The sequence below is a fragment of the Drosophila gunungcola genome, unplaced genomic scaffold (assembly GCF_025200985.1).
Source record: "Drosophila gunungcola strain Sukarami unplaced genomic scaffold, Dgunungcola_SK_2 000001F, whole genome shotgun sequence".
NCBI classification, from domain to species: domain Eukaryota; kingdom Metazoa; phylum Arthropoda; class Insecta; order Diptera; family Drosophilidae; genus Drosophila; species Drosophila gunungcola.
The window spans coordinates 7558276-7571927 of record NW_026453197.1 but is presented as its reverse complement, the minus strand read 5'-3'; the positions used below and the strand labels follow the sequence as shown (position 1 = coordinate 7571927).

At 40.7% G+C, this 13652-nt stretch overlaps 2 protein-coding genes across 2 annotated transcripts; one reads left to right on the top strand and one right to left on the bottom strand.

Moving 5' to 3' along the window:
* Positions 1-420: 420 nt before the first annotated feature.
* On the bottom strand, positions 421-6820 carry LOC128263462 (ATP-dependent RNA helicase vasa). The gene is made up of 7 exons (XM_052998515.1): positions 6791-6820; positions 6398-6671; positions 2292-2542; positions 1487-2230; positions 1111-1324; positions 776-1044; positions 421-712 (listed from the first exon to the last, which is right to left on the bottom strand). Exons 1-7 carry the CDS (start codon positions 6818-6820, stop codon positions 659-661), a joined length of 1836 nt encoding a protein of 611 aa, XP_052854475.1. The 3' UTR covers positions 421-658.
* A 777-nt stretch (positions 6821-7597) lies between these two features.
* On the top strand, positions 7598-12423 carry LOC128263281 (plasminogen activator inhibitor 1 RNA-binding protein). The gene is given in 8 exon segments (XM_052998234.1): positions 7598-7688; positions 7691-7978; positions 7981-8052; positions 8094-8173; positions 8175-8309; positions 8311-8389; positions 10270-10539; positions 10747-12423. Coding segments are annotated over 8 exon segments (1503 nt in total). The 5' UTR covers positions 7598-7660; the 3' UTR covers positions 11298-12423.
* Positions 12424-13652: the final 1229 nt, after the last annotated feature.

Below are 13652 nucleotides of genomic sequence, written 5' to 3'. Positions count from 1 at the left end.
ATTGATTTTGTACTGCAAAGACAGTAAACGCAAAAGGGCAACATTTGTTGGTGGGTTTTCTTTTTGGGGGGAGGACTCGAAAAGGCAGGCAGGGCGAGGCAAGCGTTCAAAAAGCCGGCTTTAATCGAGAGCGAGAGAGTGTAAGAGCCAAGCAGACAGCTTGGCAAACAACAAACAATGAAACAGTCAGGATGAGTACATAAAAACAAACATGATTTCATCCTCTGGTAATAGAATACCTAAAATCGTGTTTTTATAAGCTGTCAAGTTTTTAAAATTTTGAACTAACAAACGATTTGATTTTGGGCCAGTTTTCAATTAATTAATTTATAACTATAAATGAAAAAGTTAAATCTAATTCGAACCAAACATTTGCAAAACAAATCTGGAAAACGTGATTTACATAATTAACAGAAATAGTTTTTTTTTTCAATTGAAACTGTTTTATTATATATATTTAAACTTAAAATCATAAGCGCATTGAAAAAGAAATAATTGTTAAATCTTCAAGCAAATTTTCTTATCTTGCATTTGAGTAATGGTAAGGCTTTTATATATAGTACTTATATATCGCCTACGAAACTTCGAACTTTAACGAGGCGAAGACTCAGTCAATATTAATTGAAACATTTAAACATTTAAGTCCCGATTTTAAAAGTTAGTCCCAGTCTTGGTCGTCCTCGGCATTGGTTGCATCAGAAACGGCATTTCCCTGTGCACATTGAAATAGTTATTAATATCCGCAAGGAAAAAAGGATATAAAAAGGGTACTCACTCTGCCTCGCACATCAACACCACCAAACCTGTTGGAGTAGCCACCACCACCGCCGCCGCCCATTTCGCTGAGGAAGCTTGGGACCGTCTGACCCGACCCTTCCAGAATTTTGATCAAGTCCGATGCGAGAGCACGATCCTGATCGGGATCAAAGAACGAGGTGGCACGACCATTGTTGCCCACACGACCAGTGCGTCCGATGCGATGCACATAATCATCAATGTTGTTGGGCATGTCAAAGTTGACCACATGCTTGACATTCTTAATATCTAAAAAAGACAGGAGTAAAGTGTAAGTACATAAATTCTGTTGCTTTTGCGCTTTAACATTATTACCGAGTCCACGGGCCGCCACTGAAGTGGCTATGATCACCTTCATGGTGCCGTTCCTGAAATCACGCAAGGCCTGCTCGCGTTGACTCTGGAGACGATCGCCATGGATTGAGGTAGTCGGGAATTCGGTTTCCGACAAGAACGAAGCCAAGAAGTCGGCACCGCGCTTGGTCTCCACAAAGACAATAGTACCATCTGCTTGCTCACGCAAGATTTCCTTTGAAAAAAAAAAATAGATAAGTAATTTATAAAATGTAATGATTCCTTATCTAGCTAAATATAATTTTTAGTTATCAAATCATATTTGACAATAGAAAATTTAGCTAGCTGTAGATCAGAAATTAAATTTTTTCTTAATTTTAATAAGAATAATACTTACCATTAGCTTGTTTCGCTTGTTAAACTTGTTAACTTCATGAATAGTCTGCTGGACATCGGAACAGGCTCCTCCAACCACGCCAATGGTAACGAAAACATAGTTATTCAAGAACTCGCCCGCCAGGCGCTGAATCTCCTCCGGGAATGTGGCCGAAAACATCAAAGTTTGGTGGTCCGGACACATTGTCTGGTGGTGCATGAATTTGCGCATGGTCTCTGAGAAGCCCATGTCCAGCATCCGATCGGCCTCGTCCAACACAACGAAGCGTGTATGATCGAAGGTGATGAAGGTGCGCTCCACAAAGTCCATCAGCCTGCCCGGTGTGGCGATGAGAACATGGCAACCTTTGGTGATGCACTCGTTCTGATGCTTGAACGAGGTGCCGCCGTATACAATGCTGATCTTCAGATACGAATCGTAGCCAAACTTCCTCGCTTCGGTGAAGATCTGTATAGCCAACTCCCTAGTCGGAGACACAATCACCGCCTGTGGCTTTCCAATCTCAAATTCTTGGGGCTCATCCAGCAACTTGCTGAGAATCGGCAACAAAAAAGCAGCCGTTTTTCCCGAGCCAGTCTGCGCACAAGCCATTAAATCACGGCCATCGGCGATCACCGGAATTGAGACTTTCTGGATCGGAGTCGGAACTTTGTAGCCCGATTTGACCACATTTGTCTGGATAGCGGCGCGCAATTGAGCCTCATCAAAGTTCTTGATAGCTTTGGGCACGTTTTCGCCGCTTACCTAAAATAGTAACAACCTTTATAATATACAATCTATGAATTTAAGTGGCACATGGTGTTACCTTAACAGGAATGTTGTCGTATTTAGAGAAATTTATTCCTGAAGTGATGCCAGTGCTAAAGATCTCAGTGACGTCAGTTGACGGTTCGGGCGGAATGTAAAATTCGCGTTTCTTCTCGCCCTCTTCGCCGAACTCGTTGTTATTGTTTACATCGTCATCATTACGGCGACGTCTTTCGCCTCCTTCGCCTTTCTCACCGCGTTCTCCTCGCTCACGGTTGAAGCCTCCGCGGCCTCCACGACGCTCGTCGCCTAATTAAACGTGTATAAAAAATAATCATTTATAAAAATAGTAATCTAAAACTAGTTAGTTTTAGTACAATTTTTCATAATTTATAAATAACTTTTACTGTGACAAACACAGGAAACAATTGTTAGGCACAAAAATTTAGCTACAATTACATACAATTCTAAGGATTTTTAAGAGAAAATTAAAACGTCATTTAATAACACTTGGGTATTGGTTAAAGTTACATGATTACTTAAATAAACTTTGATTAATATAATAAATTTAAAATTCAAACCAGTTGCACATTTTAAAATTAAATAAACTTGGGGTTGTTTGCGTATTTCACTTAAATATACATGATACAAAGTATTGTATAACATAAAATAATAGATTCAAAATTCTTAATCTTTCTTGATGTGAAACTTCCCTGTAAGTTTTAAAATGATTATTTTATATTACGTAAATCTTTCGATCCATTCTATTAGACTGAACAGATAACAGATTGGATTGCTTTAAATATAAATAATTAATTTAAAACTCAAAGCTAAGTTTTACATATAAACCATTAAACGATGTTTATCAATGAACATCAGTCCATCTCTTGTGTTACAAATTAAAGTAAAACACGTTTATAATTTTTCTTATTCTAGCAAAGGAAGAGCAATCTTCCATTCTTGTTATTTTTTTTTCATCTAACGAAGGTTGGCAAATCTTCCATCTGTGCTAAGATTTATAAAATCTGCCGTCTTAAGTTGAAGTAAAATATGGAAGGCCATCGCCATGTCCTGTTTATTCCGGATAAAGGATAATTTCTTTGTATCCACCTGTGGCTGCTTGACAAGGGCTTCAAAAAGGGCAGCAATAAGATGCAACTTTTCCTTATCTGTATTCAGAATTATCTTGGGATTGTAGACTTTGACAGCGGGCATAGAATAATAACTTGAGGACCCGAGGCTATTGCCACTCGAATGCAACAGCGACTTGCCCTGCACACTGAGTTCCTGTTGCCTATCGACCATTAAACGAAACATATCAGTGTGTTGCACAATGTAACGCAAATCGTTCATTGACTCTCGATATAGTTGATTTTGCATTGCTGTTCCGCGCTCCCTTGTCGTTTGCAAGCCATCTGTGGTGAATGTCGCTGCAGAATCAACTACTTTTTTGGTCACATCTGCGCTTGAAAGATTGTATGACTGACCCGGAAGCGTCAGTATCTGCACATCGGTCACAATAGCCCGATCACTCAAAGTAGCCAAAGAGTTCGAAACAGACAGCGGGGCGGCTGGCTCAATTTCCAGTGGCATAATTGGTTGTGACATATTGGACAACATATTGTAGGTGTCCGTCGTATCGGGTCCCATTTCTAGAGGAAGTTTACGCCCTAGGAAAACGGCATTTGGATCCTGATTGATTGGAGTAGAGCTTATGGGCGGTAACGAAGCAGTTGGATCAAAGGGAACTATCTGATCATCAGCACTAGCATCGATGTCCAGGGAAGGCATCACAGGGGCCGGCAAGTATGCTGTAGACTCCATACCAGCTCCAGAAACCGAAAAACTCAGAGACACCTCCTGAGTAATTTCAATAGAAACAGCCGTTGTTGTCGCTGGCTGCTGAACCTGCTGTTGTCCAGAATTGTCAAATACAACGGGAGGCAATATCTCTGGATACTGTGCAACTGCCCGCTGTGATATACTTTGTAGAAATTCAGTTATAAACGTGTTTGCAACATGACGTGGGCTTCGCTGTGCATCTTCACCCTGGAGGATTCGTTGTTCCGGTGTTGATGGAGGAGTTGGTACTAGCGGAGCTGGTGCTGGAGCAGTACGAGGAACGCGTGCTCGTGGACGTGGGGGACGTCGGATTCGCTGTGCTTGCCTCGAAGGAGCTGGCCCATCGTCATAGTTAATCATCTGAGCACGCGGCCGAAAAATCAAAGACCACTCACGTTGTGGGCTTACAGGAGGAGTAATCGCAAGAGGTGTTAATGATTTGGACACTTCCATTGCCGGTGCCGCCTCTTTTGGTCCCGGAGAAAAGCTCATTTCCATCTCACGCGACTCAGCAGTGAGACGTTGATGAAATTCAATCTCTTCGATGGCCGACAATTTTGGTCTGAACCGTGAGCGCAGCATTGATGATCCAGGAGCGCCGACTACAGCTGTTTCATCCGTATTAGCCGATGGCAGGACTAAGGAGCTGCTGCTGTCTGGTTGCTCTTCCGGTAGCTGTGGAAATGCTGGCCCAAATGATTCTCCTCCAGGTAAGGACAATTGATTAATCCCATCGTCATAGGTCAGATTGGGTCTAAATGACAAGCTGTGGAACGGACATAGCTTTAGAGTTAATGCTCGGCATTAAATAGGTAATGGTAATGTATATTTAAAAATAAATCGAAGAAAGATATAAATACGGGCGAGGAGGGCAGTTTTATAGAGTAGCATGCAAGATCTTTTTTGAAATGACTGTCAAAATCAAACGCTATCAAAATTATGTTTAAGTGTCTTTAGAATTTTTGGTGACTGCCTAAATTTTGTATCTTTTTCGTAAGCTTTTAATGTTTGAAATCTATCGCTCGCTTTTTGGGAACCGGAACTTTAGAGAGCACCCACAGATGGTAAGATAGATATAGGAAAGGATAGTGTAATAATTATTTGTTTTAAATACCCCGAACCGCTGTTCTGTGCGAGGGGGGTGCTCGAATCACCTGCCCCCGATGTTCTTCCGGGTCCACCAGGCGCTGACCAGGCGGTCTCATCATCGAGCGTTCCGGCAATGCGACTAAAATAAACAGCATCTGGCGTTCCCTGATTCTGGGAACGCTGATGTCTTACCACATTTACCAGACTGCTGGCCTGCAGGCTCCTAGAGCTGTCTGCTTCGTGTCGATTTGGTGGCTCAATTGCAGCAGTCGCACTAATAATTGTCCTACGCACACAAGTCCGGATTGAACGCCGAAACTCTGGATTGGTCAGCCAATACGAAAACGGTGAAATTGGCCAGTTCAGATTTGTGGCTAGCTCACGCGGACTGCGAAAGTTAACTGACCTCATTTCGTGGCGAAGCACAAAGTCCTCGGTTAGCCAGTGACGAAATCTGGTCGAACCGTAGGTGCAAAGATGAGTCGCCTCTTGACCATTTCCTTCAGGCTCTTCGGCAGCTTCTCGAACAGCATCTGGATCTTCGTATAGACGACGAAACATTTGATGGTGATCCACAAGCTGTTGCGCTAGGGATGCTGTAACCTGCACTCCTTCTCTGGCTTCTGTTCCTCCCACGACTTGCCTCGGCCTGTTGTGCGGAACTTGCGGCACCACAATCTGGGGTGGTAAATTCATCTCCAATTGCGATACATTGGCTTCCCAATTCACGCCCAAGCTGTGAAACTGATCAATCATATTTGCTCCCGGTCCAACTTGAGGCTCGGCCAACAATCGGTTTATGTCGTCTATAAAGCGATCCATCATGGCAGCAGTCTCACGTATCTGCTGTACTTTTTGTTCACGGCTTTCTTGATCAAGACGCTTACAGGCATTCCATTCGAGGTTTACCAGATCCTTAAATGCTTTTAACAAATATTCACGCAACTCACGCACCTTGGCTAAAGTGGTGTACTTGCTGAGATCCAGTTGGTCAATAAATGCCTCTACCACATCCTTATCACAGCTGGATGGGATCGGTGGCAGATCCGTAGCTAGTTTCGGCCAACCCACAAATTGGACAAAACGAAAAACAAACAGACAGACATGACAAAACAAATCACAAACACAAAGTTAAATTAAGACTACTTTTAAGTACTTTTAAAATCTATTTTTTCACAAAACCATAGTTTTAGTTTATCACTAATTGCCAGTTGATAAGGAAAACGCACTTACCATCCTCATTGTCATGGCGACGGCCTCGGAAACCGCCACCGCCTCCCTCGCGACGTCCTCCACGGAAGCCACCTCCATCGCCATCTCCATCACGATCTCCACCCCTGCGAAAGCCTCCACCCCTTCCTCCGCCACCGCCTCCTCCGCCAGAGCTTTTGCCCTTGTCCTCATCATCGCTCCATTCGGAGACCACCTTCTGTGGCTTAGCAGCTGGGGTATCGTCCCAATCTCCACCGCCACCGCCACCACCGGCACTTTTAGTAGGAGCAGAAGGCTAAAAAATTAAAGGCTCCCATCAGGATTCTTATTGCTGAAACCAGTAAAGAAATAGTCTTAAATTAGTAAATAATTAACCTCATTTTTATTATACATTAGGTTACACAAATATGTTACCTCTCTTGCGTTCTTGCGCTTTTTAAGCATTACCACTCACTTATATATAATACATACATTTATCGCAATTATAAAATTAGAGAAAGAAAAATCGTCGTCTACTTTTCAAACCTTTTCAAATTCAAATTGGCGCCAAAGAAAACACAGTGCCAAAAGTTATAAAACACCGTTTATGTCGTTACAAAAGAAGAGCGCCTAAAACCTTGAAACTGTTAATTTTCCATTTCATTATTGTATTCCTCTCTTCTGGTTATCTTTTTAGGCTGTTCCAGCCGATGTCATGAATTTTCATTTTGAATACCCCCGTAAAAATCGACAGCCCGCCAAACACAACTGCCAGTCACAGCGATTTCTGGCATTCGCAGCGAAACCGCTTCGAAAAAAACGTGAGTTTCTGTTTTTCTATGTATACCAAGACCACCTGTGGCGCCTTTCCCTGTGTGCGTTAGTTGCCCATGTGCGTGGTGCCATCGCGTGCGATAGTGTGTGTGTGTAGGTAATACTAGCAGCAAGGCGAAGAAGAAGAGAGAAACGCTGAAAATAAGGTTCGAGAGCAGCAGCCACAAACAGCCAGCAGAAAAGTAAGAAAAAATCACCCTAAATTGCATTATTAAATTGCGAAAAATCAAGTTAAATCCAAGGCTTTACAACTGGAGTCTGAATCTAACCGAAAAATTCTGGATATTTACCCATAGTTTGTGATAGAAACCACACGAATCTCAAAGGGTGTGAGAGGTGTGGTGGTGGTGCGCGAGCGAAAAAGGAAAATCAATTTCTGAACTGTGTGTGTTAAAAATTCTTTTGCAGGAAAGAGCAACACACTAGCCAGCTAGCAGCAACAAAAAACACAAACCTATCCACACAAAAATCATGGACAGCGCCGGTAAAAATCGTTATGAGCTCTGTTCATGGACGACGATGTCAGCGATCCATTAGATAATCTTGGGGCGCCGACATCCGCAGCAGCAGCAGTAGCAGCAGCCGCAGCAGCTGGCAAGAAGAAGCAGCCATCAGCTGGGGCTACAGCGGCCACCAAAACGACCGCCAAGGTGAGCAACAACAATAAGGCGACCGCAGGATCGAACGGAGGACCCAATGCCAAGAAACCAAATCAGGCCGAAAAGGAGAACAAACCGAACAATGCTTTAAACAAAACCGATGGCAAAAAGTTTACACCATCTGGCGACAGCCACAGTTCAATAATAGCAATAACAAACAGGGCGGTGGCGGTGCTCCACGGACAGGAGGTGGCCCCAATCGAAACACGTGAATTTGGCAGCGGTCACAGGACAGGGTGGACAGGGTCAAGGACAGGGTGGTGGTCAGGGTCAAGGACAAGGACAGGGACAGGGACAGCAACGCAGCGTCAACTTCCGTCAACAGGAATGGCAATGCCGAGACCCGTGAGCAGCGCAACAATCGCCGTAATGTTCGCGAAAATGGTGGAGCACCCGATGGCCAGCAGTCGCGTCCCTATCGCGGACCAGGAGGTGGTGGCCAAGGAGCCGGAGGAGATCGGCCCGCAGCGCCAGAATCGCAACTACGATGGCCAGAACAGGAAGCGAGAATTCGATCGCCAGTCTGGATCCGATAGAACCGGTGAGTGAGGCACAAAAAACAAACAATATTATGAATAAGAAACAGTTTTACTTTAGTAATTTAAATATTAATTTAGCCAAGAACGTACCACCTATCTCGTCCATAAGTATAATGCAAATTAGCGCGGAACTTAAATGGGTTTGGGGAGTTCCCCAAAAATCACTTTTAATCAAATTCTAAATAAAACGTTTGATGAGATTTTCTGGGACAGCCCCGATTAAATGGAATTTGCATTAATGCTTATCTCTATTGCATATAAAAGGGTTTTAGTTAGGAAAGATAGCATAATAGACTGGATAGAGTATCACAAAAGCTTTGGCTTGCGATCGAATCCCAACGCTTTTCAACTATAATAAATATTATTTTGATATTTAATCATTTGAATGTTGAAGAAATCGCTGTCCTGTTCTAAAATGATCAAGTTAAAAGCAATTAACATACGGGTGGTGATCTGAATCTAAATCTAAACCATCATGGGGCATGGCAGACATACCACAAAATGAGCGCGCGTCCGCCCACCAAAAAGAAAAAATTAACAAATAAAACAAAAACAAGCTCCCATGACAACCAGAAAAGCAACTCTGCAGGCGGAAAAAAGGCTGGGAATAAACATTCCGTCCACAGTTTACACGCTACCGAAAAATCATGATTTAGAATTTGGATTCATAAGAATTTCTAGTGGTTTTCAATAATATTATCAAAAAACCTTCTTTTACCATACCGATATTAACAAGACTCATAATTTTTTTTCGAAACTCACTGAAAATTCTTAGCAATTCGAGGAATTTATTATTGCACATCAATAACACAATTTCCCAATACCAAATCAACGCTATAAAATTCGCTTGCAACGTACAACCAGTATATTGAGTGCAAGTATTTAACGATCTATATTAAACGACTCATAAATAAACGCATACAAAAATGATGCCGCCTGTATAAATTCCCAAACTATTTAAAAAAAACATTGGGCCAATTTTGAATGCCAAGTATATTAAATATTGAAAAGTTTAAACCAATTGTGGCAAAACATCCATCCAAACCCCCATCAACAAATTGGCAATGGACAAACGGCGCAGTGAATCTCTCGCGCACGTGGTGGATAAGTCAAATCAATACTAATGGACAGAAAATCTTCAACAAGCTGCCTACCATCACACTTCCTCTTCCAATTCAAATCAGATTTCTCGCATTTTACGCTCTTCACTGCTGCCTTCTATCGAGACTGTTTCATTTTTGGAATATCCAAAATTATATAGATGAAGCTCTACACAGCACAAATCGAAAGAGAAAATGTGTTATAAATAGTTTGTCTATCTTCTTGTCGGCATTTCCCATATAACACAACTGTTTGTAGGAGGTCTTTGCGTAGCATAAATAGGGAAATAGGGGATGAAAAATAGTTCCCAATCGAATCTGATTTCAGCGAACGGGTGCAGTCGGCTTATCTGTCCCACGCGATGGCAGTGAAATAGCTTAACGTGGTTAAATTTCAATAGACATGGTGATTCCTAGCTACAATTGACCTAATTAAGACGATATTGAGGTAATGCTAGAATAAAGTATACGTTTGGATTGAGTTGAAAGTAATAGATTTTTTGGTATAAATATATTGTATATATTGTGCCCAACTTTAACTTACCAATTAGTTCAAGGAAAACAAATTGACTTCAGCTCTGTAAGGAAAAAAAAAATAAGTAGATTTAGGTATGTGCGAAATAATAAAAAGACATGCAAACTTACTTATCGCTTGGGCGCAAGTTTGTGGGCTATTCACGATTTGCAAATAAGTTAAATATACTCCACTACCAAGAATCTGCAAATAAAAAGATAATACAAATCTTTATTAATCCGTGTAATGTTTCTTGCATTATCCACAGGTGTGAAATCAGTTGACAAGCGCGATGGAGCTGGATCGCACAACTGGGGATCGGTCAAGGAAACCATCGACGATGTGAACAAGAACGAAAGCGAGACCAATGTGGCCAATGCAGAAGGTGGAGCCAAGGCTGACGAATCGGGCACCGAACCACAGAGCGAACAGCAGGCGGCCGCCGAGGAGGAGGCCAAAGAACTGACCTTGGACGAATGGAAGGCACAGCAGGGACAACGCATCAAGCCAACCTTCAACATCCGCAAGGCTGGAGAAGGTATGCCCACAACCCTATGGAAAACCTTCACTCCCTATTTTCTAGTGTGGTTTGCGAGTTACGCAGATTTTAAAAATTGAACTTCAAAAAGAAACAAACTTCATTTCAGAAATCTAATGGAATTCTTTTTGTAAAATTAAATAATTATATGGTACTTTTTTGGTACCTAGAAACCATCGAATTAACTACAATAATTTTTTTCCACAGGCGAGGACACCACACAATGGAAGAAAATGGTCGTCTTAACCAGCAACAAAAAGAAGGAGAACGACAGCGAAGAGGAGCTTGAGTACGATCCCGCCTTGTATCCACAGCGCGTGGGCAGGCAGCAACGCGTCCTGGATATTCAGTTCAACTTTAACGACGGTCGTCGTGGCGGACCAGGTGGATTTGGAGGACGCGGTGGCCGTGGAGGTCCACGACCCGGCGGATTCGGCGGCGGACCACGCAGCGAGGGTGGCAATCGTGAGGGCGGCAACCGTGAGGGTGGCGGTAACAACCGTGACCGTGAGGGTGGCAACCGTGGACCTCGGGATGGCCAATCTGGGCAGCAGCAGCACCCCAACAACGAGGGTGGTGCTCCGTCCACTCAAAACCAGAGGCCGCCCATCGAGCGTCGTGGTGGTCCGGGCAACAACCAGAACAACAACAACAACAATCAGAATAACAGCGGTCCAGGTCAAAACAAGCGTTTCGAGCGACAACAGAACACTGCTCCCAAGGTCAACGACGAGCGTCAGTTCCCTACACTGGCTTAAATCGAGAGTTTGGGCAGGAGCAGATTGTTCCTCAAATTGCAGTTTTGGTGACTACTGAAGAGGATGGAAAGCAAGTGACCAAAATTAAATATTATAAATTACTTATATCACAGACAAAAACTTTTCAAAAAAAACAAACAAAAAAGGGGGAAAAAAGAAACAATTGTAGCCGCCATATAAGCCAAAAGCAACAAAAAATACCAACCAACAAGCTAAGCTAAAAATGGATAATAAATTATACACATATATATTTAAATATATGAAGAGAACACACGAGAAAAGCAATTTTAGTTTACGCGTGGCCAACTAATCAGATTTTACCCGGATAAAATCGCGATCAAGCAAGTGACCTCGTGTAAACTAGTCAGAGTCAGGCTAAGTCAGTCAGTCAGTCAGTCATCCTCATTATGGATTTAAATTCTAATGTCTGTTCACTATCGACGATAAGAGATTTGTTTCGAGATTTTTCTATAGAACGGCATGGGCGGACATAGAAATTGTTTTATTACATCAACAAAAATCAGATGTAAAGTTGTTTTTTTTTCTGTTATTACCACTCACTTAATCAACAATCATCCTACCTACTAAAAACAAATCAAATTCGCTTACCAGTGAACAAGGCGAAAAAAAGAAAATACAAATTAAAAATTAATAAACAACATCACGGCCTGACAAATTCTTCGATAAAAAGAAGCAAAACACACTAAATACATTACAATAGTTTGTTTTCATCGAGAAAACAGTAAAAGCATTTTCATTATTCATATATTTTTTTGTTCTATTACGAATCAATTTTTCGTAGCGAAATGTACGTTTTATTATTTTTACTATGTTAACTTTTATTTAAAATAAAGAAAAACAAAATGAAAAAAATATTAAAATCAGTAGTTGGAAAAAGAAACCCAAAACCGAATGAATAGTAAGTGTTAAAACCTTTGTATTTGTGTTTCTTGGATGCAAACTCTATAATTAAACATTTAAATTTAATAATTATAAAGCAAACTATGCATCATATATACTACTTTTAATTATAAAAACCTAACTGAACACACACACAGAAATACAAAAACAAAACAATATTAATTTAAGCATTATTAAAGAAATAAAAACAAAATATATTGATTAACTATTGGAGCAAATTATAAACCTTTAATAAGTAGATTTACAGTTGGAGAAACGCTTTCATAGAAACCTATTTCAAGTCAGATGAGAAGAAAACCACTCCTAAAAACGCAAATATGAAGATCCCTGTAAAATCGTTTTCTTCTATTAATTAGAAATTGTATAAATTATATGAGATATATATTCGTACATATGTACAAGGTAAAATCAATTTTATGACAGCAAAACAAGTACACAAAAAAAAAAAGGAAAGAGGAAGCAAAGTAAGGAAAAGAAAAAAAACTCGTAGATGAACAATATACGAAATTTTTTGAAATATTGTATTGTATTTTGACCCAAAGAAACAAACCATTCAACAGCAACCAAATGTTGAGCAACTCGTTTAAACATAAAAGAAAATTTATTTGATAAAAATAAACAAAAAACACTTGATATTAAGACTTTAATTTTGGGCCAAAGTGGGGAAAGAAAAATTTTAGAAAGTATGACGAAATTTGACACACATCACTCACTGCCATAAATGCAATAAGTTTTAAAGTTATGGAAGTTTAAGGTTACAGCATGCTTGGCTACGTTCTGAGTGAACTTGTTTTATGAATAAAAACGCCTAATTTGAAATGAAAATTACGAGCCAAAGAACAAGACATAAATAACAGAAAAGAGCGGGAGGAGTAATTCGACGCTTGACACACACACAGGGATTTAATTAAAAAAAAAAAAACAGAAATTAATATTGTGATGCTAATAAAAAAATAAGACCAAAGTGATAATTTAAAGCGGTTTTCAAGTTATCTTCAGTAAAACAATACGAAAATTAAATTCCTTGAGCGGAAAAATTAAGAGAATGATAAAAGCGTAAAAAAAAACAAAAGATGCAACGACTAGAACAAGCGAACACGCGAAAGTGCATTAAAACCAAGAGCAACGAGAGACGGAACAGAGACAACGAAAAGATGAACAATATGCGTAGCAGAAAGCGAGACATTTCTGCGAAAATGAGCAAAGCGCAAACCAAGTAAAACGGCACTTAACAGAAGGGACAACAAAAACCCAACGCAAGAACCGAATATAACACAAATATTTATTTTATATTAAAACAAAAATTCAATGAAGAATTAATGGAAACGAAACAGATGCGAGGATATGTAAATATTTTCAAGTAACACATTTAACGCGGAAAATCTTTTAAGTGAAAAAATTAATCCTTTCCAAATAATACCCGATAGAAATAGT

What these genes read in the sequence shown, in the direction of transcription:
- LOC128263462 (XM_052998515.1), bottom strand. Translation starts at nt 6,820, where the DNA reads ATGCTTAAAAAGCGCAAGAACGCAAGAGAG. An exon ending in AGCGCAAGAACGCAAGAGAG is followed by an intron (nt 6,672 to 6,790) that starts GTAACATATTTG and finishes TTAATTTTTTAG; the next exon opens with CCTTCTGCTCCTACTAAAAG. An exon ending in ACGACAACATTCCTGTTAAG is followed by an intron (nt 2,231 to 2,291) that starts GTAACACCATGT and finishes TTACTATTTTAG; the next exon opens with GTAAGCGGCGAAAACGTGCC.